A 25,734-nucleotide genomic window follows, 5' to 3' on the forward strand; every position below is an offset into this window, starting at 1 on the left:
TTTCTTCATTGCTTCAGTAAAATAAAGGATTAACAACATTTTAGACGTATGAATTAAAAACATTTTACTTATTGATGTGTAAGCCAGGGAATTGCAACTTGCCATTGCAACTATAGTATGAGCTTCATATAAAAATATTTATTCAGAACTGATTGATACGCAAGAACTTCATTGAGCTTTAGCTTTTACATAAAAATTATCTTAATTTCTAATATTTATTTTTTTATTTTTTTCTCTTTTTTTTGGCATTTTTTTAATTTATTGTACATTAGTTTTACTGTACGAGCTCGCTTATTTGGTTTCCGCTGGAAAAAAAGCGCGAAAAAAAACGTCTAATTCAGACATTTTCCTATTATTAGTATCGAATCCAAAATGCGTTTCTTTGAACATCGCGAAAACTCATTTCTGCAAGTACTGTCGTTTTCATTAACATCATAATGTTGTTAAAAAAAAAAAAAAAAAAAAAAAAAAAAAAAAACGAGAGTAGGCCCACTTTCACACCACTCTATATAATTTAAAATTATTGTTCTCTAAAATAATATTATTTTGCATAAGGTTTACACAAACGCTAGAGCTTATTTACATGTTTTATTAAATCTAAAATCTTGATGATCTATTTTACAAAGAATAACTGCATAGAAACTAAATAATGTCATGATCAACAAATTGCGATTAGCATAAAAAAAATGTAATTCAAAAGTGCTCACACTACAAGCAATAAAAAATGTAAGCGCCTAGTATAAACAGAGTTTTAAAAATATTTTTCAAGCTACTTCAACTCCAGTATATAATATATTACTTTATTTATCTTGATTTATATCAGATACTCTTCTTTTCATAGCAAATTTTTCACTTGCATATGAATAAAACATCCAATTTTCAGCTTGCAATCTTCAAAATTACATTCATTCTTTGCGGGTTGTTACTATGCGTAGAACTCAGTTTATCCAGCAAAATATACAATAAAAAAATCCCTCCTTTTTCGTGTTTTGAAATTGAAATCTTAGCCTATCCATTGAGTGGTATCTATATATTTCGCGATAAGTTGGAAAACATTTACATAAAACACAAGTTTATTATCGAAATAAAATTCAAACCTTTTTTTCTGTTTATGTTTACTTCATTACTACGGAAGTTGCAAGACATTATAACTTGTTTAGTGAAAAATAACACAGCTCTTCTTAAAGGTAAGACAATGAGTTGTTTTATATTTTTTTCAGGCCTGTCCAACTGGGATTGTCAACGAATCCACATTCAAAGATGTCTACGCACAGTTTTTTCCCCAAGGAGGTTAGTTCATTTCGCCTCTTAACAGTATTAGAATTCTTTGTGGAGGAAAAAAAAATCCTAGTTTCATGAATACTTAATTTATTTATATTATGTTCTTTCATATCAAAGGATAGAGAATTAATTATAAGCGATTTACAAATACCTGGTTACTTTACTGCATGAATGCTGAAAACGTTTTTTACGTACATTCACTAAACTATTATGAAATAACATGAATCTTTGCCGAAACACATTTTAAGGAAAAGGAGCGAAATTTGAGGCACTAAGAACATCCTATCATCCGGTCTTCGGTTATACGAATAATCTTTTATTTGGGGAAATGGTCCTTGGCAATGCATCACTCAACGAATTGTACTGCCATTTAATCGTCTATTTCAGAAACACGTCAAGAGTATTTTGGCCCATTTAAAAAACAAAAAAAAAATTACACTAAGAGCATACGCTAAAGCGGAGGGCTAGCTGACTGAAGTTTGCTGTCATTCAGCACACTGGTCTGTTTTGACGGATAAAACCAATATAAGGTGGAAAAGGAAACATCCAACGTCATATAGCATAAAACTGGATTATTGTAGATACAAGCTTCGGAAAAGTAAGACAAAACAACGTAGAAGAAGCACAAATTTGTAAATTACAGCAGACACGTGTTTCGGCGTTATAGGGAACGCCTTTTTCAATGCAAAAAATAGTGTTCAGCACAAAGGTATTTATTTATCTTATTTGTGGCTTAAACGGGCCTTACGTTTACATTTTCCGCCTTTTATGCAATTTGATTTTGTTTTGTTTTTGGAATTTTTGTTTGTTATATTTTGATCGTGACTTTTCACTTCTTGTTTCTTATTCATTCTGTTATTGTTTGATGTTGTTTATTCTCATTCGGTTTTGTTTTTGCTTTTGATTATGTCTCAAATCAATAGGTTTGCCAATCTTCGGATTAAGAAATTTCGTTTTTTGAACCATTTAAAATTTCTTCAAGAGTGTAGGCGCAAGAAAATTATTCCGAAGTTTATTTCTTTGAAATGTAATTTACCACGTTCTGTCAAAATTGACAAAGTAATCTTTCGGTCGAAATTGGCTTTACTCAGAGCTTCGATCCAGGAAACTAGGAAACATTTATCGTTTATTGAACGTGAACTTTATGATTTACATCTTTCGGTTTCTAATTCCATTCCCAACTTTAACATTATTGACAGAAATTCTTGGTCTAGAACCCTTCGTTCCTCTGATAAACATCAAATTGTTTTGAAAAAGAAATTAGCTATGCTTTGTAAATCTTCTCATGTCGTTCCTCTTGATAATTTACCTGTTAATAAGAATGTTGTTGTTAATCTTTCTAGCGTTCCATTAAGTAATTCTCAAACAGAGGCTCTAAAATGTAATGATAATTTTGCTGTGAGTGTTAATCCTTTTTTTTCAAAGCTTATTGCTCCTGTTGAGAAAGCTTTTAAATTTAGTGCCTTAACTTCCTCTCAAAAAGATTCAATTCGGCATCTTATAGCTTCTAATATTGACTTTAACTCGAAAATTTCTAAACCTGTATTTGCTAATACTGTAAGCCGTTCTGTTAAAGACTTAGTTTCGAATTCTGATCTGGTTGTTACCAAAGCTGACAAGGGTAGCCAAATTGTTGTTCTTGACAAATCATCTTATGTTGATAAAACTAATGATTTGATTTCTTCTGGGCCATATGTTGAAATTTCTAAAGATCCCAGTGATAAAGAGTTAAAAACTATTTCATCTGCTGTCAAGTCTGTTAAGTCTATTCCTTCAAATGTTAAACGTTCTGTTGTTCCATCTATTGCTAATTGTGCTAGATTTTATGCTTTACCTAAGGTGCATAAAGCTGGTATTCCTTTCAGGCCGATTGTTTCCAATATTGGTACGGCTTCGTACAAACTTGCAAAATATTTAGTCTCTGTGTTTTCTCCCCTTAGAAGTCACAATTTATTTACTATTAAAAATTCTGTTGAGTTTGTTAAAAAAATTCATAGTTTCGTTCCAAATAATTCTTTTATGGCTTCTTTTGATGTTAACTCTTTATTTACGAACGTTCCCGTCGAGGGTTCATTGTTATGCCTTCGTAGAAGACTTTCTGAATTTCATTTCACCAATACGGAAATTGAGGATTTAATTTTCCTTACCCGTACTTGTCTTAAGCAATGTTCTTTTGTTTTTAATGGGAAATTTTATATTATGTTAGATGGTCTGGCTATGGGAAACCCACTTAGCCCCATTCTTAGTGATATTTACATGCATTATTTTGAGGTTAAGCTGTTCCAAAAACTGCAGTTTCAATTTTATGTTCGGTATGTTGATGATTGTTTTGTTCTAATGAACCAGAATCAGTTTGAGGGTGATGAGGTTTTATCTATTTTAAACTCCATTGATCCTCATATTCAGTTTTCTTGTGAGAAAGAACGGAATAATTGCATTTCATTTCTTGATGTACTTGTTTCTCGTACTGAAATTGGTTTTGAAACTACTGTTTATCGCAAACCTTTTGCTGTTTCTTTACCTCCTCATAGACTATCGTCTCATCCTCCAAATCAAAAATATTCTGCTTTCAATTCTTTTGTTTATCGCGCAATTAATATTTGTTCTTCGTCGGAACTTCTCAAAGTGGAACTTAATTATCTTAAAGCTGTGGCAATTGATAGAGACTATCCGCCAACTTTGATTGATTCCATTTATAAAAAACTTTCAAAGAAATCCAAAACTAATGTTCTTAACCGAACCTTCATCAGAAAGAATTTGGTTGTTTTGCCATTCTTTCCATCTGTAAGCTATCAGGTTGCTAAGATTCTAAAGCGTTTCCAATTCCAGGTGGTGTTCTCTCCTATTAATAAACTTTCATTCTCTTCTCTTAAAGATCCTATTCACCCTCTTAATTGTTGTGGAATTTATAGAATTAATTGTAGTTGTAAACTTGCCTATATTGGACAGACTCGGCGTGCTTTAAAAATTCGCTTGAAAGAGCATCAAAATTATGTGAAAAAACAACAATTAAATAAGTCTAGTATTGCTCAACACTGTTGGGATTCGAATCACTCTTTTGATTTTAACTCTTATCAGATTATCCAAAAATGCCCCAATTCATCAGATCTTGACTTTTGGGAATCCTTTCATATTTTGAGGAACAGTTCTAACTTAGTTAATGATCTTAGTGCAGTTCCATATTTTTCTAACATTTGGCTTCCATATCTTTAATACGGTCCTTTCCCCATTCCCCCCCTTTTTTTTGTATATATATATATATATATATATATATATATATATATATATATATATATATATATATATATATATATATATATATATATATATATCGATCTTCCTTTGTTTATTTTTACCTTTTTGTCTTGATTGGCACCCCCCCCCCCAATTCTATTTATCTTTATTTTTCCTTTTTTCGAATTTTTTTGTTTCTGTTTATTTTATTTCATGGTTTTCCATTCAGCTTTTCCTTTCTTGCGGTTCACGGTTACTGACAATTTCTTTTCTTTTTGTTAAAGCTTCGGCTTAATCTTTGTCCAATTGAATTCTTTCTTTCTGGGTTCGAACCTAAGAGAAAGCTCTTGGCCTTTGCTTGCATTCCTATTGGTTCCTGATCGGTTTATAACTTTGTCATTGGTGTTTGGCTAATCCGCTGTTTTTATCTTTTAAGCTGCATGCTTATCTGCTCTTGGCTTTTGTCGAATGTCTTTTCATCCATATGCTCACTATTTTTTGCATTGAAAAAGGCGTTCCCTGTAACGCCGAAACACGTGTCTGCTGTAATTTACAAATTTGTGCTTCTTCTATGTTGTTTTGTCTTACTTACTGTTCAGCACAAAGGTATTTATTTATCTTACAAGCTTCGGAGTTTCAAGGAACACCATTTTAAATGTGAGTTTTTGGATGCAAAGACAGTCTTTATATTCATAAGCTCACTAATCAACAGTAATATTAACAAACAATCATGGCAAATATCATAATATTCCACTGTTCTATTAAATTAGCTATGCACAAGATGAAACTAGTTTTAACCATTTATTATTTTCGTTACATTATAACAGCAAAAATAAGAATACAAAATCTTGTTAATAACTCTCAATTCTTGAACGGATTAATTCAATAACTTTAGTTCTGAATTTTTGTTGGACATACCGCAAGGTACAACTGTTTGTTGTTAATGTTGTTTGACAAAATTCATGAAACAACTGACACGTTATGCATGCAATCTTGTGTCTACCAAGAAATAAAGACTTGCCATGTTCAATTATTACTACTGTATAAGATAAAAAACATTATTGTTTTCCTCGATTGGTCATAAGGTGAGTTCAATTATGATTTTAGAAAGCTTTAAGTCTATTAGAAGAAGGCTCAAAATAGTAAACCAAACTAAACTCAAGTAGATGTTTGTGAACAAGCGGACGACACAGCACTTCTAAACCTTTTGTCAACAATTAGATGTCATACGGATGCATTTAGGTGAAGAAAGGAGCTTCTGTTGTACAATCAGTTTTATTCTGTAATTTATTTGATTTGATTTAAAAGAATAACACTTACGTGCAGATCATCTAAACTAATGGAATTCATTCCAAATTTCAGAAATTATTTTTAAAAATACTATTAATGAGTTAGTAAGTAATACGTTTGACAGAATATTCGTTATTTGTTTTCCTTTTTTTCCCCAGATGCCAGTCAATATGCCCATTATGTATTCAAAGCTTTCGATCACGATGGAAGTGGCACAATTAATTTTCAGGTAAGTGGAAAGCGTACTTGGCTCAAAAATGCATATTAATTTTCTTTTGTTTTCGTTCTTCTAATGATAAATCAATTGTATGCATGAAAGTTTCTCAAGAGTTTTATGATGGAAACAAAATGACTGAACATTTGTTTTAGTTTCGCCAAATAGCTATGCTTCATTATATAAAGATTATTTAATTGACATGTCTTACACTTAATAAGTGGAAGATAAGATATCACAACGGTTAATCTGCTATTTCGTGCAATTAAACGTTGTTATATCTTATTTTTCTTTACAGACACAAAAGTATTTATTCTCTTACAGAATACATGGTTTATTTTTTCATGAACTACTTCCCACTTCCGACGAGCTGAGAAATTGATTTCTGATTATATCTTAATTAAGGTGTGCGTATATTTCTAGACGAACTAGTGTTTAAGTATTTTAGTCCAGATCACGATCGTTGTCAATAAGAATAGGGAAATTGATGTGCCCGTTAAGTATGATCAACACTCATTACATGCTTTTGCAGTTTTATTTTTGATATTTTACTTTTTTTAGTAAGTTTATCATAATGTTTTTTGAAAGCATTTGCTGAAGTGGCCAGATAACTCAATAGTAGGGTGGCCCTTATTTTTCATCTTTGCAAAATGTTAGCTCCCACCACCCTATTTTGCTTCAATAAACAAAAAAAATGATACGTGCAAAATATTAGCTCAATGGGTAAAGTCTAAGGAATGCCTCAGCAAGCATTAAATTATCGAATTTTCACCGAAAAATAGATTTTTTCAGCTTTTTCCCAAGTTAAAAAAAAATCTAGCAAATTTGCATTTTTAACAGACTTATATATTGTTACAGATGTTATTGTACTCAAACGGTTTTTTTTGTTACCTACTGTGTCTTTCCCGCTTTTTATTCTGGCGTCTTTTGAAGCATCAAAGCTTTTTGACTCAGACACCATTTACGATTCATAACGCAATTTTTGCTGCAGTAATTATTTCAACAACAATCTTATGAAAGTTTCTCTGTCAGTTTTTAGTCGAGTTATTTTTGTTGGTAAAAATGAATTTTTGAATGATTTTAACACTAATTAGAAATATGATTAAATTTTAGAATTATCTGTATTAGTGTTTTCCATAACATGATATTTGCTTTTGTAAAGTTAATATGAAAAATCACTTCATGTTTCCCACTTGAATCATGATAGGCAATGTATTATTCATATTTTTTAATAAATCCTATTTTTATTCATATGATTAAATTCACATCGAACAGGCAAGCTTTAAGCGTCTTTTTTTACAATCTAAAAGTTGCAAATATGACAAAAAAAGAAAGTGCAACATTAGTGATTCAAAAAGTTTATGTTCTCTGGCAGAAAGCACAAATTCTTACTAGAAGAATGGATCATTGCATTGACAAAAATTAGTAAAACTCCATGATGAATGGAAACATTTGCAGATTTTTTTTCTCTAAAACTTCAGACAAAGTAAAAGCAAGAGGGTATTCTTCTGAGCAAATTATGGATGCTCTCTTCATGTGATTACTCATGCAGATGCTTTGGAAAATGTCAAAAATGAAGAGGACAGCAGAGTCTTAATTCTTCAGGTCCAAAAAGAACGACCGGACTCCATGGGTGGTGTTGACTCCAAACTAACACAAAAGGAAGAAAGAACATTAAAGAAAAAAAACAATAGAAGTTACTCGAAAGAAAGGAATGGTACGACAATTAGTCGCAACAACAGGTGACATAGCTTCAAGCACCAGTGATGCTTTTGACGACAGTGACAGCTCTTCTTCTGTCATTTATAAGCAATTAGCAATTACCAGCAAACTGACTCATTAGCAGTGACATTTACGAATACGGACATCACGACTCGCACCGAAACACAAATTACATTGCAGTTTTTTACTCCTCGTCTATCTGAAGTTTTTGATAGATGTAAAATCACAGATAGAAATGGAATTTACATATTTAGAAGCATTTAAACGTGATTTGAAAATCCTGATCATAAATAAAACTTCTCTCCAACCCCTCCGAAAAAAATGGAGTAGAAAGACAAGTGGAAATTCAATAAAAAATTAACTTAAACGATTCCAAAGAACTAGAGTGTTACACTCGGTTGGAAAATTGCTCCCAGCACTCGCAGGAGTTGAGAAGACACACTGTAAAAAAATTCCGAAATGTTACTGGTTATTTCCGTGGAACGTCTCGGGATTTCACACGTTTTCACCTATTTCCCCGTAAAAACAAGTATCTTCACAAAAAAGTTTCCTGAATCGCTACAAGTTGCACGCGTGCAGACTTTTCACTGTTGTGGAAAATATTTTTAGCAACCAGTTTAAAGATTGAATGAGCGTGTTTATTAAGTGTATCGGCCTATGGTTGCTTACGGCATATCCAGATTGACTAAGCTATTAATGATGAGCGAAAAAGTCAATGAATAGCTACAGCTTTGCAAGGCAGGAATTGCAGGCAAGAGATATGGTTGGTTCCTTCTTGCATAGCTTTGGCCGTGGTCGCTCTGATTTCTATGGTGCCTTCTTGGTAAATCTGGAAGGTTCTAATCAATAACACTAAACCTACTTAATTTTTCTAGAAGGTTCTAGAGACATGACTGGCTTTAACACGGGAGATTTCGCATTTCTTCAGAAAGTTTCAAGGGTAATTTCAGAAAGGCTACTGGCTTTTAGCGAAAAACGTTCCTGATTTTTAACCGACTTCAAAAAAGGAGGTTATGATTTCGTATTGCGGCTTTTTATGTGGTGTTTTCAAATTGTTCCAACACTACTGGACCGATTTGATTTTTTTTTTTTTTTTGTTTGTTTGGAGAGGTATACTTCCCAGATGGTCCCATTGTAATTTGGTCTGGATCTGATAAGGGGCCTTGAAGAAATCCAAGGAACTTTAAATTTCATACGTCATGGTCACGTGATGTTGCTGTGATCGGTATATTTTCACACCTAAGCTTTTGGCTTTCTCTTGAACGATATTTAATTCTCGCGGCACATGGATAATTAATTTTCTCAATGCTGCGCCGCATGGTAATTTTTTATTATAGGTGTTACTAATGTATTTATTACTTCGTAGCAAAGCGGTAAATAAAATATATTTTGCTACTTTGATAGTTGAATCAATTACCTTAATATTTTATTTACTAATAAGTAACTTTATTCAGGCACTAAAATATAAAGTTCTTTATTTAATATTCCATTTTTTAAATATATTTAGTGTTCAATTGAGGGGGAATTGAATACAGAGCACCCCTCACCCACGAATTAATTTATATTCTTTAATAATATACATTGTAACTGTGTATGATTTCTGAAGTTTGATCAATATTCTGGAATTACTATTTCACGATGCCGCCAGTTCAATTTGAAATTAGGGTTATATTAATTAGCAGGCTTTAAAAAAAGGAAAAGGCTCTGAACTCGTCGGATTTGTTTTTCCTTTGTACAATGTTCCATAAATACTCAAAGACACCTGTACCCAGGGGCGTGCACAGGGAGGGGGAGGGACACATGTTGGCCCGGGCCTGGAGGGGGCCCAATATTTTTGTAACTAACGGTGAAATATACGGGTAAACAATATGGAGAGGTGAAAAGAGGAGGTATGGAGGAAAAATCATTTGTGATGGGCTCCAAAATTTCTGTACCCCCCTTGCCCCTGCCTGTACCGATAAGGAAAAGTCTTTTTTTGTTTGAAACAGCATAGTTCCTCGGCGGTCTAATGTTAATCAAGTTCAGGTTTGATGAAATTGAGGGAAGTCTTCAAATATCATACTCACATTTAAATCGATTTGTACATTATTAACTTTGTATATCGTCTCACTTAGTGAACCGGTTTTTATGCTTTTTTTTTTGTTTAGTGGTGGTTTTCTTTTGGGGTGGTCTAACTTAAGTTCCAATTCTTTGGTTTATCCTGTTTGGTCTTTAGGGAAAAGTTAAGGGAAAAACAATAAATTTCATGCAATTTCCCTCACAAACGATTCCCTCACAAATATAAAACCCATCGACAAACAAAGGCCATAAAACAAAGGTTTATACTTTCTTTACCTATAGTTAAAGAAAGTACTAAAAATATATATTATTAAGAGTATGATAATGAAAATTTTGAATTAAGGATTCTCTGAAGCAATTATAAAATTCATTCTAGTGGAATTTTTAATCTTCATCTATTGTGGGGCCATGTGAAGAAACATTCGACTTTTATCACGAGTTACATGACATTAATTGCGAAACATAAATTACAATTTACAATATTAGAATTCTAAAATTTACAAATTTAAACTTAAAGCAATTTCATTTCGTTTTTTTTTTTTTTTTTTTTTTTTTTTTTTTTTTTTTTTTTTTTTTGTGACTCGTGCATTTGCTTTTAGAAAGCAAACTTTCATAAAGTTGAACAAATGATGAAGACAATTTTTTTCGTACATAGTTACGCATTTGAAAAAGCCTTTCTTCACAGTCGTCGGAAGTCTCCGAGACGCTTCCAGTACAAAAATAAACTAAACTAAACACCGAATTATAAAATAAACACTGATTTAAATTACTATACGATGAATTATTTTAAATACCTAACTAATTATATACGATCTCTTAAATTTTAATAACCTTTTGAAGTCGGGGTCTCGTATAAACTACTACGTAACGTAACTGAGTAGGTTTAGTTTTAAAAACTAATTTCGCGCATAGTTAGTGTTTAATTCAGGGTTCGGTGGGTTGTCAGTTACCGTAACACTTCACTTTAGAAAGTGAAGCGCTTTTTTCCCCCTGCAATTTAAAGTGTTTGCCAAATAAAAAATGCTATCAAAAAAACGTTATAAAGAACAATCACAATTTAATAATACGAAAAATCAAATTATTTACTTAGATATGTAACTATCTCAACTCAATCAAGAACAAAAACAAACTTTGAAGAAAGAAGAAAAAAAAAACAGTAGAAAAATCCTACAATAACAAATTACGTACTTAAAATCGAAAAAAAAAACATTCGAAAATCTGTTCGCTGATCACAACAGTATAGCATGGGCATGGTTTCTCGCAGCTATCGACACTGTCGGCCAGCGCCCTCTCGAAGAGTTAACTTACCCCACCATCTATTAGAAATTCATAGAACTAAACTTACCCCGACATCTGTTAGGAATTCATAGAACTAAACAATTAATCAAGCATTTAATTTGCAATAACAAATATTTCGGTCAATCTTGTTTTTTAAAAAATAGTCTATAGCCTTCCACAATAAATGTACTGTTCAACACAAAAAGAATTTTTCAATTCGTACCAGCGGTTCCCAAGATTAGCACGTTTAAACAGACAAACTCTTCAGCTTTATAATATTAGTATAGAAATAAATTTTCCCGTTTTCATAACATTTTTTATTGCTGCTGCACTCCTATTAGTCATAGCGTAATGTTATATAGGCTATAGCCTCCCTCAATGAATGGACTATTCAACACAAAAAGGAATTTTTTAATTCGAACCAGTAGTTTCTTGTATGAGCGTGTACAAACACACAAACTGCTCAGCTTTTTTAATTAAATAATTAATAAGAAAAATAAGACAATGATACGTCATATAATTTTTTTTACAAATCATTTTCAGCATTTTTTCGGATGTTTTCAAAAAAGTACCCTCGAGATTTGCTTCATGGCTGACTTGAACCCACACTCACTGGATTACAAAGGCTGCACTTTCAGGTCGAACCACCGTGGATACGCATGTTTTGCGTTCCAAGCATTTTATAATATAATATAAATTTTCCCGTTTTCAGAACATTTTTTATTGCTATTCCACTCCTCTTATTCATAGCGTGATGTTATAAGCCTGTTGCCTTCCTCAATGAATGGACTATTCAACACAAAAATAATTTTTCAATTCGAACCAGTAGTTCTTGAGATTAGTGCGTTCAAAAAAACAAACTATATTGCTTTTTATTATAAGTATTGATAAAAGCTATAGTTCAAATAAAAAGTTGCACTTAGCTTTTTCCGGAGTTTTCATGCTATTTACAATGAATCTAATATTCTATACAACAAATGAATCTAAATGCATTTTTCCTGCTTTGAACGCAGTGCTGTACCTACTAGACCCAATAATAAATTATTTATTTGTTTTTTGTTTCATTCATGGAGTGATTAAAGCTGTGTTCACACAATGGTTTAAAAAGGCATTTTATGTTTTTGCACTTGTTTATTTTTCAATGCTCTCATTCAACTTTTCTGAGCAAACTATTTGTTCTGTTAAACATTAACATAATTAATAGGTACTCTAGGAAGTATTGTACACTATATTCAGCATCCAGCATCTCTTTTTATCGCCCAATTTTTCGCCAACTTTGAAATACATCGACAAGTGGTCTCTAATTTACGGCGTTACGTCCATCTGCTTTGAAATTAACATTTATTTGCTTATAAATAAAAACCGAGTCAAGAGCCGTTTTGGAACATTCGATGTCAACCAAAAAAGGGTGTGGACAACTAAACTAACAAAATTTTTAAATGAATATTTTGGTTGTCTATACATTTGCAGGTCAGACCCATGCAACCGTGCCAAAAATACTAATCATTATTCATACACTGTAAAAAAAAATCCCGAAACGTTTCTGAGTATATCGTGCAGCTGTGGTTCAGGAAATTTTCGAAAATGTTTCTGACTATTTTGGAATTCTCTTTCTATAATGTCCAGAAACGTGTCTGAGCATTTCGGAATCCTCTTTCTGTAATTTCCAGAAATGTTTCTGAGTATTTTGGAATCTTCTTTCCGTAATTTAAGAAATCGTTTCTGAATATTCTGTGCAACTGTGGTTCATGAAAGTTTCAAAAACGTTTCCGAGAATTTCGGAATCCTTTTTCCGTGATTTTTTAAAGAATATAATTCTTTGCTACAGTATTGCATACCATATCAGTTTCAATTCTTTCATATCTAAGAGCAATAAAACAAGCAATTTTAGAATCATTCGTGGATTTTTTTTTTCCTGAATTTCCAATGACAAATAGCATGGTTAACAGCATAACGTATGCAGTTATAAATTTTTGAAAATTTATGAAATAATATAGTAGCTTCATTCTGAATCACAAAATCATCGGGGGAGGGGAGGGGGGTACTTTCTCAAAAGTGGGATTGTTTCTTAAACAATCTTAAACTTCAGTTTTTGTCTCAATATTTTCAAGACAAAATTATCAACATATTGTATTTTTAATGCAGAACTTAAAACCATATCTTGTATCAAACTTGATAGCTTTTATTTTCGGATAAAATGTGACAGAACTTACCCACCCTTCGCGTTCCGGAATTCGTTCACCTCAAGTCAACTTCTCTGACGAACGAAGTGTACCGAAAAGTACCAACAGAGAAATTGATGAATTTAAATATGACACCAAGTCCCCCTGCTGGAACCTTTCTGGTTTATTCTTCTGTTCTTGCCCTTTTCCAGTTCATCACAAATATAAGTACTTAATCAAAATCGGTTACTGATTTTATTTTTACAGTGTGCGCAAAACGGATTATATATTTATTTATTAAAACATTGAATTCTATTACATCATTATTCGATTTCATAAGAGTGATGGTGCACCCATAAAATGCTATAAAGCATCCCCCCCTTAAAAAAAGCAACCCCCTGAAAATGTCAGTGGCACAGTCTGCGTGGTGAACGTCCCTCGTCTTCTCCCCATATGTGCATTCCATATTAATAACACAGTATTTAAAAAAATGATCACTTTTAAATTAATGACATGAAATAATATTACTTTTTATTTCGGCATGTAAATGCAGCTGTTCCATTTTTGCCACTGACTCATTCCTCCTGACTGTCCTACATTAAACTAGTATATCCAATAGGAAATGTTATTAATGTCAAGCAATTTTTTATTATTAACCACATTTAACAAAATGAATAAGCAGATGAATCAATTGCATAAATATGTTGCTTAGTAATAGATAGCTGGGTCATTTTCTAATGGTAGAAATATTTTGAAATGAATGAATAAATTATAATAAAAAAAGATAAATAATACTGGCACATTTTTTGTGAAGCATATTACAATACTAAAAAACATTTGCATTACCATTTTTTTAATAAATTAAACAATTGATTTTTTTTGAACCATTGTATGTATACCCAAACCATTTTCGAATATTTCGGAATAACTTTTCTATGATTGCTTTCCAAATATAAATCTTATTTCTTTTGCGTAATTAAGCAGTTTCAATTGTTTACAAGAAATATTACACTGCGCACATAGGTATGTAGGATAACTTTAAATTAATTCGATAAACCCAAAAACAGTTACAATTGGAGCCTCATCAAATGCATATCAACAAAAATATAAATGTATATAACAACATGCTTTAAAATATTCATTAATACTTACAAGTGAACATCGGCGGAATAAAATCTAAGTACCTCCATTACAACCGGATAAGTAATCCAAAGGGTTTCGCTTCATATATAAACACGGGTGTTGAAACTATTCACGCTTGAACACACAATATATGTCTAATCATGGTCGCAATGGAAATTGTAAAGAAGCAAATCGTTATTAACTCACTTAATAGCTGCGTACATCGTCTAAAGAATCAAGGGCAGTCCAAAATGCAAAGGCGTAAAACTAGTTTCGACACATTTTACTACTCTCTAGACATGAAATAACAAACAATCCAATGCTAAACAGTTGCTGACTGCAGCAACTATACATTTAAAAAAAAAGTTTTCGTTATTTCCGACTCACTGGCGCCCGTGTTGGAAGGATGAAATACGTTTCGAAACATTGCGTCAGCACTTCCGCTTCTAGATTTCTTGAAATAACAAAAAGCTTTCTGAATAATGAGAAGTTCGCTATTGGATGAAGGATTTTTACTATTTCGGAAATGTTTCCGATATATCCAGAAACGTTTCCGAAATTTGTTACAGAGCATGGACTGAGGTCAAAATTTGAATGAAAAATCGCAAATAAATCTAACATTTAATTACTTGTAAACTTAAAAAACTAAGTAGACCTCTAGAGCATCAGAAAAGAGTCAGTGGTGGATTTAAAATATATTTTTTCTAAATATAAACTATATCAAACTCTAGTTGTAAAGTTATTCTTTTTTCGAATCAATTGGAAATAGCTCAAACTCAAAGCGTTATGAGGGAAAGTTTCAAGCAAGGTGTCAAAGCACTACAGAAAAATTTAAGAGTCATTATATCTCTATTAAATGTTTTAGGTAAAATAACTCTTTGCTCACGGAAAAACAAACCAAAAAAATAATCTTAAATCATCCCATAAGATGTTTCATTCTTTTTTGCCCAATTACTTGTAAATCCTTCGTAACGCATTATTTCAAATAAAATAAAACTGGTTTTCCTTTTTTTTTAAATGAAGTTCCATACACGTGGTGAGTAAGAAATGCTTAATTTCTCTCATTCTTAAAGTAATAAAACACTGTATTTTACCTACATGTTGTTTGAAAAAGAGAACTTGCAATTCGAAAGATTTCAGGAATTTTTTTAGGTACATGGTTTATGAGACAGCTTTCAGAAAAGCTGGTTTGATACCCTGAAAAACTGTAAGCTACTCTTTAGGATTGAAATAATATTCCTCAGCTCTCAGTATCATTTATCACGAAACATTCGATTTTCTCACTTCTTTTGAAGATGCAAAAAGTCATTTCTCAGCTGAAAAATATATATACCGTTTCACAAAAAGCATACTTTGAAAAGTTCTCATGAAAAATTTTTGGAAGCACTATTCGGACCTAAAAAAGTAACATTAGCTGGATACAGGAAGTGGTTAAATGGCCTTATCGAACGTTAGAAAAACTATAAGGATTGGGTGAAGTGATAATTATGAATTTCAAGGGATCACAACAACTGATAATGGAAACGTTGTGTACCTACAACAAACAACATTAAGAAAAGTCTGCAAATTTACACGATTTGATATTATCTCTTGCTTCCGATGCCTAGATGAAAATTCAATATTTTGGTAAAAGAAAGTTACTTTTTGCTGATTAGTCTTGAAAAAAGGGAAAAAAAAACAGCTGTATGTTAAAAGATTCCGCAAGTGTACCGCCTAGAAGGTTGAATAAAATTAAACAGATGAGGGGATACCTTTTGCATCTTACGATCGGTGTAAAATGTAAAATGTTTCAGAAAAAGTTGCAATTTTGTTTATTATATATATTTTTTCTTAGCACACTATAGTATGCCGTACTTTTTATACGAAATTACAGTCTTAATAAATATAAATATCACCCTCAAAACAGTACACTCATTTTTTCAATCCAATAATCTTTATTTATTAATAAGTGAAAGATAAGTTTTTTATTTATGTTTTTCCTCTCTTATGTTTTCCGATTTTCTTCAATCTTTATTTATTTAATAGCTATTGCTGAGTTTTAGTGTTATGAATATGTTTTTTTGAAAAGAGTGGCTCATTAATGGATGCATGAATTAAAACGTATTTCACGTTCTCATCAGCTCCTGAAGAGGTGTTCTATCTTCTAAAGTATGATACGGTTAAAAAGTCAGTAAAAATTACCCCAAACGAAGTTTGAATCGCCTAAATTAGCTGGAAAAAGAGTAAAAAGCAATTTTTTAACCCACGAAACTCATAATCTTCAAATTTGATTATTTTAAATCGTTTTTAAGAGGAAGGGGGAGGAGAAAATTTGGTTCGAATTGATTTTTATTTGAAATCTCTTCGATAACTGAAGGTAGCTAGAAGTCGTGTCTGTTTAAATTTGAAATGGTTGGAAAGCCCGTTAAAGAACCCTTTTTAATTTAGTAAAAAATACCTTTAAATTATCTTATGAACGTGGTTATTAGGGTGAAATAATTATGTGTCAGCATTTCTAGCTTGAGTGTTAGGAAATAAAACGCATTCGTTTTCGTTATTCAGGCTTTGTAGGTAACAACGAGCATTAAAAATACTTCCCTTTTGATTATGTTTTCGTGACTTCAATATTTAATTTTAATAATCACCTATTTTTTTCACTTACTCGTTTTTTTTTTTTTTTTTTTTTTTTTTTTTTTTTTTTTGAAGACTTTTAGTTCCGGTTAGACTAAAAAAATAGTCCTGAGAAAGACTTACACCAATTTTAAATCTTTGCAATACATTTCATAAAATATAATATTTTTTACCTATTTTTTCCCTGATTGGGATCATAACTAGTATCGAATTTCTACTGCTGGGAAACCACTAGCCCAGACAGTTCTTATACTATAATGTCTATGCAAAATGAACATTTGTTACATATGACGCACTGGGCGAAACCTGACCAGTTTAGAAATAAACAAGTATATGGAGAAAAAAAGCTTTTGATAACGTTTTTAAACGGAGACTTAAAGCAAGTAATGCCTCGAAAGCCTACATTTGAAAAGTTTCAAAAGCTCAAAATTCTTAAACCTATGCACAGCAGTTAAAAACCTTTTTAGAGGAGTTATTTAAAAGGCTTAAAAAAGTTACACTTCATTTTCCCTTCTGTTCGTATATCTTTAATAACTTGAATATTAATTTACAATGACGTATGTGTGTATGCTGACAGCTGACTCATTAGCAAAATTAAGGAAAAACACTATAAGCAATGATAATAGAGGTACACTCTTTGGCAAAAGAACATTAATACAGTTAAAGCTCAAAAAATTAATGAATAAAGTACGAAATTCGACCGCTGGGATACTACTACTGTATATAAGTATGAAACAATGTTTATTTCTTGGGGAAGGGTTAGGGTGGTTCTCATTTTGCAGCACCGTCTTGTGGTAAATTCTGAGTCATTTAATGATCTATAGGAGAGCGATGAGCTTCTGGAATTCAAAATCCATCACATATTTTCAATGCTATTTTCACCTGTGTTTAAAAAAATTATCTGCCTTGTTATTCAAGAAAGTGTTTTAAATAGCTTCATTTTTCTCTAGGAGTTTGTTCTTGGGCTGTCAACAATCTCAAGAGGATCTCCAACAGAAAAACTACAATGGACTTTTAATTTGTACGATATTAATGGGGATGGTTGCATCACGCGAGAAGAAATGCGTGAAATCATCAGCTCCATTTACAGTCTGCTTGGTCGATTTACGGAACCTATTGTTTCTGAAGAGGCCACTAAGGATCACGCAGACAGAGTTTTCGACGTAAGTTTTTGTATTTTTTACGGATTTTTTATTTGTTTAAAAACTGCATCTTATTATTATAATAAAAATCGGAAAATTATCCACACATTGGATTATCATTGTTTTGCATTTCAGGATACCTTTATTAAGTTTGTTAATTCTGAACCATTCTGGAAAACAATTAGAAATATCACATTCATAGCAAAAAAAAAAAAAAACGAAGAAGTTATGACCTGCTTTTAGAAGCAATTTTTCAAACTTATGCCGATTACACTTTAAAAAATCACACAAAATTGCTTGTTAATAAGATGTGTTCTGCCTGTAGCATATGAGACATCGAGAAGCAAGGGGATGAAAATAACAAAATTATGACTTTGTAGATATCGAGTACAAATGGTAGGTAAGCATTCTTGGCATTGTCGCAAGAGATCGTACTAGTAGCCCTGGTAGGGGCTGCTATACAGCATGATTTCAAAATACTATTCAATGAAAGCTTAACTTAGGATCTTTATTTTTAAACACGTTTTACTCAAAACTTGTAAATGTCCACTTACATCCCTTTGTTACTCACTGCCTCGTACGAATTCCGACATTTTATAGAGTGCTATATGTACCATAACGAATAAGATATGTTTGTGGCATTGATGAAAAATTACATGTAAAAGATACGCTATAGATTATGAACACTAGAAATGTTAAAAGAGCTTATCTAAAAATAAACTAAATGTTATTCTGTCTAGTACGGTTTTATTGCGGTAACTCTTCTAAATAATCATTAAAAAAACTTTCTGCAACATTTTGTAGTAGGGTAACAACACCGGTAACAAAGGTCCAGTAACAGACAATCGTAAGTTTGGATTTAAAAAATAAGAATTTTAGACGGGTAAAACTGATGTAGCTGCGACCCATGAACACAGTGCAACCATCTAATGTTATCAAAGTGAATTTATGAGCCAGTTGGTACTTACAAAGCCGTGGAGGAAGGTTATGAACAGACACCACGAGGGGTGCCCGTGTTTCATGTCCATTTCAGTTTAACCAAGTTTTAGATCTAAAAAGAAAGAACTTTTGCTCATTTTGAAGAGAAAAGGGGAAGTCTGTCCATTACTCATCCCTAGCCAAACGTTGGATGAGATGTAGTTGCATGAGAAAAAAATTGTTGTAAAAGTTTAAATACATTCAAAGGCTCAGAAAATTTAAGTTAACCTGAGAGCCATGTCTTAAGCATGTCTGTTACTGGTGCCGTTATCCAATATGTATTACATAGCTTCTTTGTCCGTATAGTTGACGCATCAACTTTGAAGCAAGCACAAAAATGAATAAAAACTGTTTTTCCACTTCGCTCTCTCTTTCTTACTCCCCATCCTTTTTTTAATACAACTTCAAAATTAAAGAATATGAATGCTCTTTTTCCATTGTACATACGTTTTTCTCAATCTTAACAAAACCACCTTCAATAAAAGATTAAAAACTAAAATATAATACTGCAGGCCTAGTTTAGATTAAATATAGAGTCAATCCATATGAACTCTAGTTAAAAATCTGAAAAAAAGCAATTGATCATCCGGAAACGCTAAACCCTCCCCCCTCCCAAAAAAAATGTTTATAACGCTTAAGATTTAATTTTTTCTCACTGGTATTTCATTTTATTTATTTATTTTTTTAGAAATTGGATCTTAATAAAGATGGTATTGTTACTTTTGATGAATTCCTGGAAACATGTCTTCACGTATGTACTGTTTTGGTTTTCATTATTTTCCCCCTTGCTTTAATTACTTTGAGCCAATTTTGATTCTAACATTTTCTGCACTAGTCTAAATTAAAACTTGTAAATTAACTAGCTCTTTGCTGTTAATACTTTATGAGCAATATTTTAGAATTTGTGTGTGCGTGTGTGTGTGTGTGTTCCGTGTATACATTTTTCCTAACTAAATTTTAAAAGTACGTTTATAGTTAATACATATTCCCAAAAGTTTTAATCAAAAAATGTGCCCTAAAATATAATTCAGTATATCTTCAAACTTCACGTTTTCAAATGTGTTTCTTTGGAATGAAAATGAACTTATTGTATACCTCGTGTCCCCGTTTAACCTGCAAAACCTTTATTTTGCAACCGTTAGTGCATACACGCAAGTGCAAAATGGTTACAATAAGGCGCAAAGTTAATGCATTGAAATTTTGAAGCAGAAACGAAAGTTAGTGTGAAAAAATATATCTAAGTTTTTATACAGACTGCAGGTTTCATAAATTATCTTCAGAGAAAAAAAATCTCTATTAAAAATAATTTCAACACAAAAAATTTGAAGCATTCCTAACCAAAACGGTAGGATGTATTACAGTTCAAAATTTAAAGGGACCGTGCGGAAGATGAGATTGGAACTTGTCGTCGTTTTAGAAGAATCACAGGTTTTCGAAGTAAAGAAACGAAATATTTATATTTTCATTGCTATTAAAAAAATAATGCAAATGTTATGATTAGATACGTAAAAACAGACTACAAAAGCTAGTTAAATTTGAAAAAAAACACTATGTACGCATATAATTTTGAACCCTTGTTCGGAGCTATTTTTTAACCCAAAAGATGTTATTGACTGCAAGTGTAAAGGGGTGTAAGTTACAAAACTCTGCATTTTATATCTCGGTGAATATTTGCTTTGCCAATGTCAACATTTTTGTGTTGTAATTATTTATCAATGGAGATTGTTTCCATAATTATAAGTAAGAAGACCTAGAGTCTATATAAAAAGCTAGATTTCGTATTTTTTTTACTAATTTTCTTTTTATCTTCAAACTTTCAAAATCTTGACGCTCCACCTTGTTTTGACCAATTTTGCAATAGGAAGTATGCATCTAATACTAATAGTTGTGAAAATAAAGATCTTGATGGATAAACGGGAACATGTTGTACAGTTAGTTCGTAATTTTATTTACTTATTTATTTTTTTTATTTTTTTCAAGTTCAGTTATAAAATAAAATTTCTCGCTCAATATACACGTAAGCACAAGATTACCACTACATATAAAACAATTTAATAATCTATACACAGCTTTGCATGAAGCTTGGTTATTTTAAATATTTCCCTTGTGGTTTTGATATTGCATAAACATCTAAAAAGAAAAAGTAACATTTAAGATACAGGAACACACATGCTTAGGGAAAACTGAACAGATGTTTCCTTTTTGATGAATGAGCCTATAAATCTATAAAAAAAAATCAGCATATTCAATCTAACTTTCTTGATTGAAATTATTGGCTCGTACAGACTTGAAACGGATTCTTTCAAGATCTTGATAGATTGTTTCAAAAACACTCATATGCATACACTAAAGATCAAGATTGGGGTTTTATTTTGGTCACCAAACGCAAGCAGAAACAACCACCTTTCGCGACTTCTTTTTCGTACTTGCCCCCGTTTTTATTGACCAAAAATAGTAACCAAACCGATTTAGCTATTTAATAGCAACTAAAAGATAAAACTGATAGTATTTACAAAAGTTAAGATACAACTAATTAATAGAATTTAATTGTACAATCAACTCTCAGTAATTTAGATTAATTGTACAATAAAGTGTCAATAGAATAATTTTCCCTGACTAATTTACATTTTCATTCATAAGTTTACTTATCCATAACTAATTCATTAAGAACAAAAAATCTCTTCAAAAGGATTAAATTCAAAATACGAAAAATTTGACTGCAAATGGGAAAGTTTTTCATTTGAACTTCGGATCGCTTTTTTGTGTAATCAAAAATCTGCAGCTGTAATGATACAGGAATGAAGGTGACAGTTGTATTGCCTGGAGTAAAACCTTAAAACTTTTTGATGTCGTCAGTTTTCGACAACTTATGAAGACGGGCTGAACACAGGTGGGTTTATTGTTAAAACAGGTGGGGTTGGAGAGAGTGGTGATCGGGTAGCGAATAATACGAATAATTTTAGCCGTCACTTTTTTTACCTACTCACCTCGTGGCGAGTAGACATCATTAGTTTTGATCACACATGTTTGCACACACATGTTCTTTATAAGTTAATTACTGATCTTATTCGGAGTTTGCTGCCCTCCCCCCCCCCCCAAGGAGGATGATATGATGCAATGCGACGGAACAAGCCTCCAGAACAATAGTCCCTCCCCCCCTCAAATGAGATCAAAAGCCCTCTCAAATTAACCGTGACTCCTATAAATATCAGTGAAGCAATCTGCACTCGCTTTCCCTCTCCTGTTTTATCAAAGTAGCATAGTGACGAATCGCGATATTAGGTGCCCTTGAATTTGAAAATAGGTCAATATTACTATGCCAATAATGTGTCATGACTCAGTGGCTACGGTGGTTGAACAAAAGTTATTTTGTGCAAATATGTTTGGTGCATGGTGTTGGCAAATATATAAGACAAAAGTATGTTTTTTTTAAATATTTTTACCTTTGACCGGGACATAAGCTCCTTGATTCCCCTAGTTCCCAAATACACCACTGGATTTTACTAGAAAAATGTTTCACATGGAACACTTAGCATCTGAATTAATTCATTTATTATTGTTATGTAAGTAAGAGAGCATGTAAACCATCTGGTAGTTTTAAGAGTAAATATATACTTAATATTAATTGAAGGTCAGTTGCACTGCTTACTATTAAACAGGTACAAAATTTACGAAATGTGGTCGATTTTTTATTTCCTTGTAAATAATAGTTAGTGCATTCTTTGAAAGTCATTTTACTTTGTTCGGGGGTACTCTATTTCGTGGTTAAAAAATATCTATGTTCCATAGCATAGGCATACATATGAGAGAAAAATTTCGATTTAATGAGGTATGAGAAACTACTGTGCACACACAAAAAAAAACATTAAAGTTACCATACAAATCAGTAGATTTATTTCAAGGATTTATCTTTTGTTCCAAAATAAAAGAAAAAAAGCTGTTTAGTTAACTTACTGTGTTAATAGAACAGTAGAGTCCCGAAAATTCGGCCAAATGTGAACCGAAAAAAATCACGAGCTTTTGAAAATGCTGCGTTATCTGGAACGTACGCAGCAGGTTTTTTTCATTTTCCCAATGCACGACGGATTTTTCCGGAATCACAAGTCAGTAATGGATAGCCGAGTTTTCGGGAGTTTACCGTATTTACTTAAAACAAAGTGATTAATGGGATAATTTTAATTACTTGTCTTTTTAGGATGAAAACATAACGAAGTCATTAAGTCTTCTTGACACAGTGCTATAATATGCCTCTTAAGGAGATGTAAAAACAGTGTGTTAAATAGATTTTGATACAAAACCCTTGTGAACTCCCAAGGAGAAAAGTATAAACTATGTATATTGGCCATCTCTCCTCAAAAGATATACAAGTGCAGCCGTCCTTGATGAAGTAATTCAAGCCATCATTTAGTCTGCGTAAGGATTTATGATTTCCAAGAGCCATGCCAGACTATTTTGAGGATTGAATGTTGTACGTATATGAAAATAACGTATCATGAAAGAAGATATATTTTACATATATGAAGATATTTATTCAAATGTATTCCAAACGCTGTTAGAATCCTGCTCCAGTTTTTAGTTGGGAAGTTGTAGTTCAACCAAAGAAAGTCACGATAAGGTGCAAACAAAGTTTATTATACAAAAGGCAGGGATCAGATTTAAAATATGCTTCAATATCATTAAATCTGAATTTGAAATTTATCAAGACCAATACGGTCGAAACAATAAACTATTTTAATATGATATATTTAATTTCATCTGTGTAAATTGATTCTTAATGTATAAATGTTGTTTCTACGAAAGATGTAATTGTTAATCTCATTATGTGGAGTTTTATTTGTTGTTAAAATAATTGCTTTTCCTAAATGGCTTCTCTAATGTTAAATCTTTACTAAAACAAATTAAACAATGTTGAAAGTTGTGTGTGATGTGCGTTTGTAAGAAGAATGTGTTTTTTAATCAGTTTTTCCATTTGTAATAATTTGTCGACAGCTGTTTAAGCACAATTCTGTGTTATTGTGAGCAAAATGGTCAAAGTAGATGGAATAGACTTCTTTTGTAAATTGAATGGTATATGTTGTTGAAGTCTTCCCATTTTCTGGAATTTTGTTTCCTCGTAAGAAAAATAAAGTCTGATTTTTAAATTCTCATTCATTTGTCTTTCTGTAATTTCAACTTCTAATTTAGTGAAAAATTTTGCTTCCAATATGTTTCAAAAGCTCAATAGTCATGTAAATCAAGAACAATACTAGTAACTTCACAGTCAAGAAAAGATTTGCAGAACTGCTAGAATGGTGTTCTCGTTTGCTGCTCTTGGTCCACCAACTCAATTCAAGTCGCAAGCATTCAGAAGTAATACACATTACAGTAGAAAATAAACTTAAACAACGTTAAACAGTGTTCTGCAAGTAGGTTCCTGTAGTGAAAGTTATGCTTTCTTATTGATTCTGAGTATCATAATGATTGCGGCGCATCCAACTCCATTTCAAGGTGTTCAATGTAACATACCAGTAAATCTGTCTAGACTATATGTATGTCAATGAAAAAATATTTTAACGTAGATTACTTGGATGTAATTTACTAAATATTACAATATAAACTATCTAATCGTCAATAAAAAAACTTTGCAATCAATCGTATGTCCAATCTGGCAAAATGCAATATTCTTTGCATTTTACTAGTTTACCTTTCAAAGTGTAGTAGAAAGAAATCAACCTAGAACACTGCATCCGCATAAACATATAAATGATAGAGCTAGGACATAAATATCACACTAACATGAGACTTTGATTTTTTAAAACATGTTGATTAACAATATTACTAAAATATGAAATTGTTAAAGACATGAAGTTTTGACAGCATGTCTTCACCTTTCCTGCCAAAGGGCAGTATTAAAAAAAAAAAAAAAAAAACACTGGATCAGCATAATTATGTAAAAAAAAAAAGGAAAGAGCTGGTGCATAAATAGTACACTAACACAAAACTTTGATTTTTTAAAACATGTTGACGGACACTATTACTCAGAGATGAAAATGTTATTTAAAAAAAAAAAAAACAGTTTTTGCATCTTGCATCACCTTTCTCTAACCTCTCTATAAAAGTCTTAGGGTCAGCGGTGCATACTACGTGTTGGCCGTTGGTGGCATGACTATGTGTCTGCTTTCAACTTTACTAAGCGTTATTTGTTTAGCCACACTTTTCGTTGTGACTACCGTCTTACTTCACCGCCAGCCCCAGTCTCCCCGCAGTCTAGATTCTTCGAGCAAAAAATGTGGAAATAATGTCAATACTTCAAATCATTCACTTCATTTGCATATAATTTATTGATGCTCCATTCAATTAAATTGATAATCTTGATTTTGAAATCGAAATATTTTCAAGACGCAGAAAGAAAAAAAAAACGAATATGAAGGATCCAGGGTTTTTTTTTTAATGAGGAAATAAAAGAACTAGTCTTCCTGCTGAATATTTTACATAACAGTCAATGTCAAATAAAATATCTTCCGTTCTACTAATTTTGAGAAGCAGAACTGATAATTATAATTTTGAGGAAAAAATGATTTATTAACTGTAACAAGTATTAACTGCAAAAAATACTATTGAACAATTTACCAAAACTAAAATTCGTTTAAACTGCTCATGACTT

The 25,734-nt window shown here is 31.8% G+C and overlaps 1 protein-coding gene across 1 annotated transcript in view; it reads left to right on the plus strand.

Annotated features, from left to right (window-relative positions):
• Positions 1-24,229, plus strand: part of LOC129218442 (Kv channel-interacting protein 1-like) — a 115,463-nt gene extending 91,234 nt beyond the window's left edge. Inside the window, exons 3-7 of the mRNA XM_054852712.1 lie at positions 1,221-1,290; positions 5,964-6,034; positions 17,922-18,134; positions 19,780-19,842; positions 23,287-24,229. Of these exons, the coding sequence (XP_054708687.1) occupies positions 1,221-1,290; positions 5,964-6,034; positions 17,922-18,134; positions 19,780-19,842; positions 23,287-23,334 (465 nt within the window). The 3' untranslated portion in view covers positions 23,335-24,229. The remainder of the gene's footprint in view (positions 1-1,220; positions 1,291-5,963; positions 6,035-17,921; positions 18,135-19,779; positions 19,843-23,286) is intronic.
• Positions 24,230-25,734: the final 1,505 nt, after the last annotated feature.

Source organism: Uloborus diversus, chromosome 3, assembly GCF_026930045.1.
Source record: "Uloborus diversus isolate 005 chromosome 3, Udiv.v.3.1, whole genome shotgun sequence".
In the NCBI taxonomy this organism is placed as follows: Eukaryota; Metazoa; Arthropoda; class Arachnida; order Araneae; family Uloboridae; genus Uloborus; species Uloborus diversus.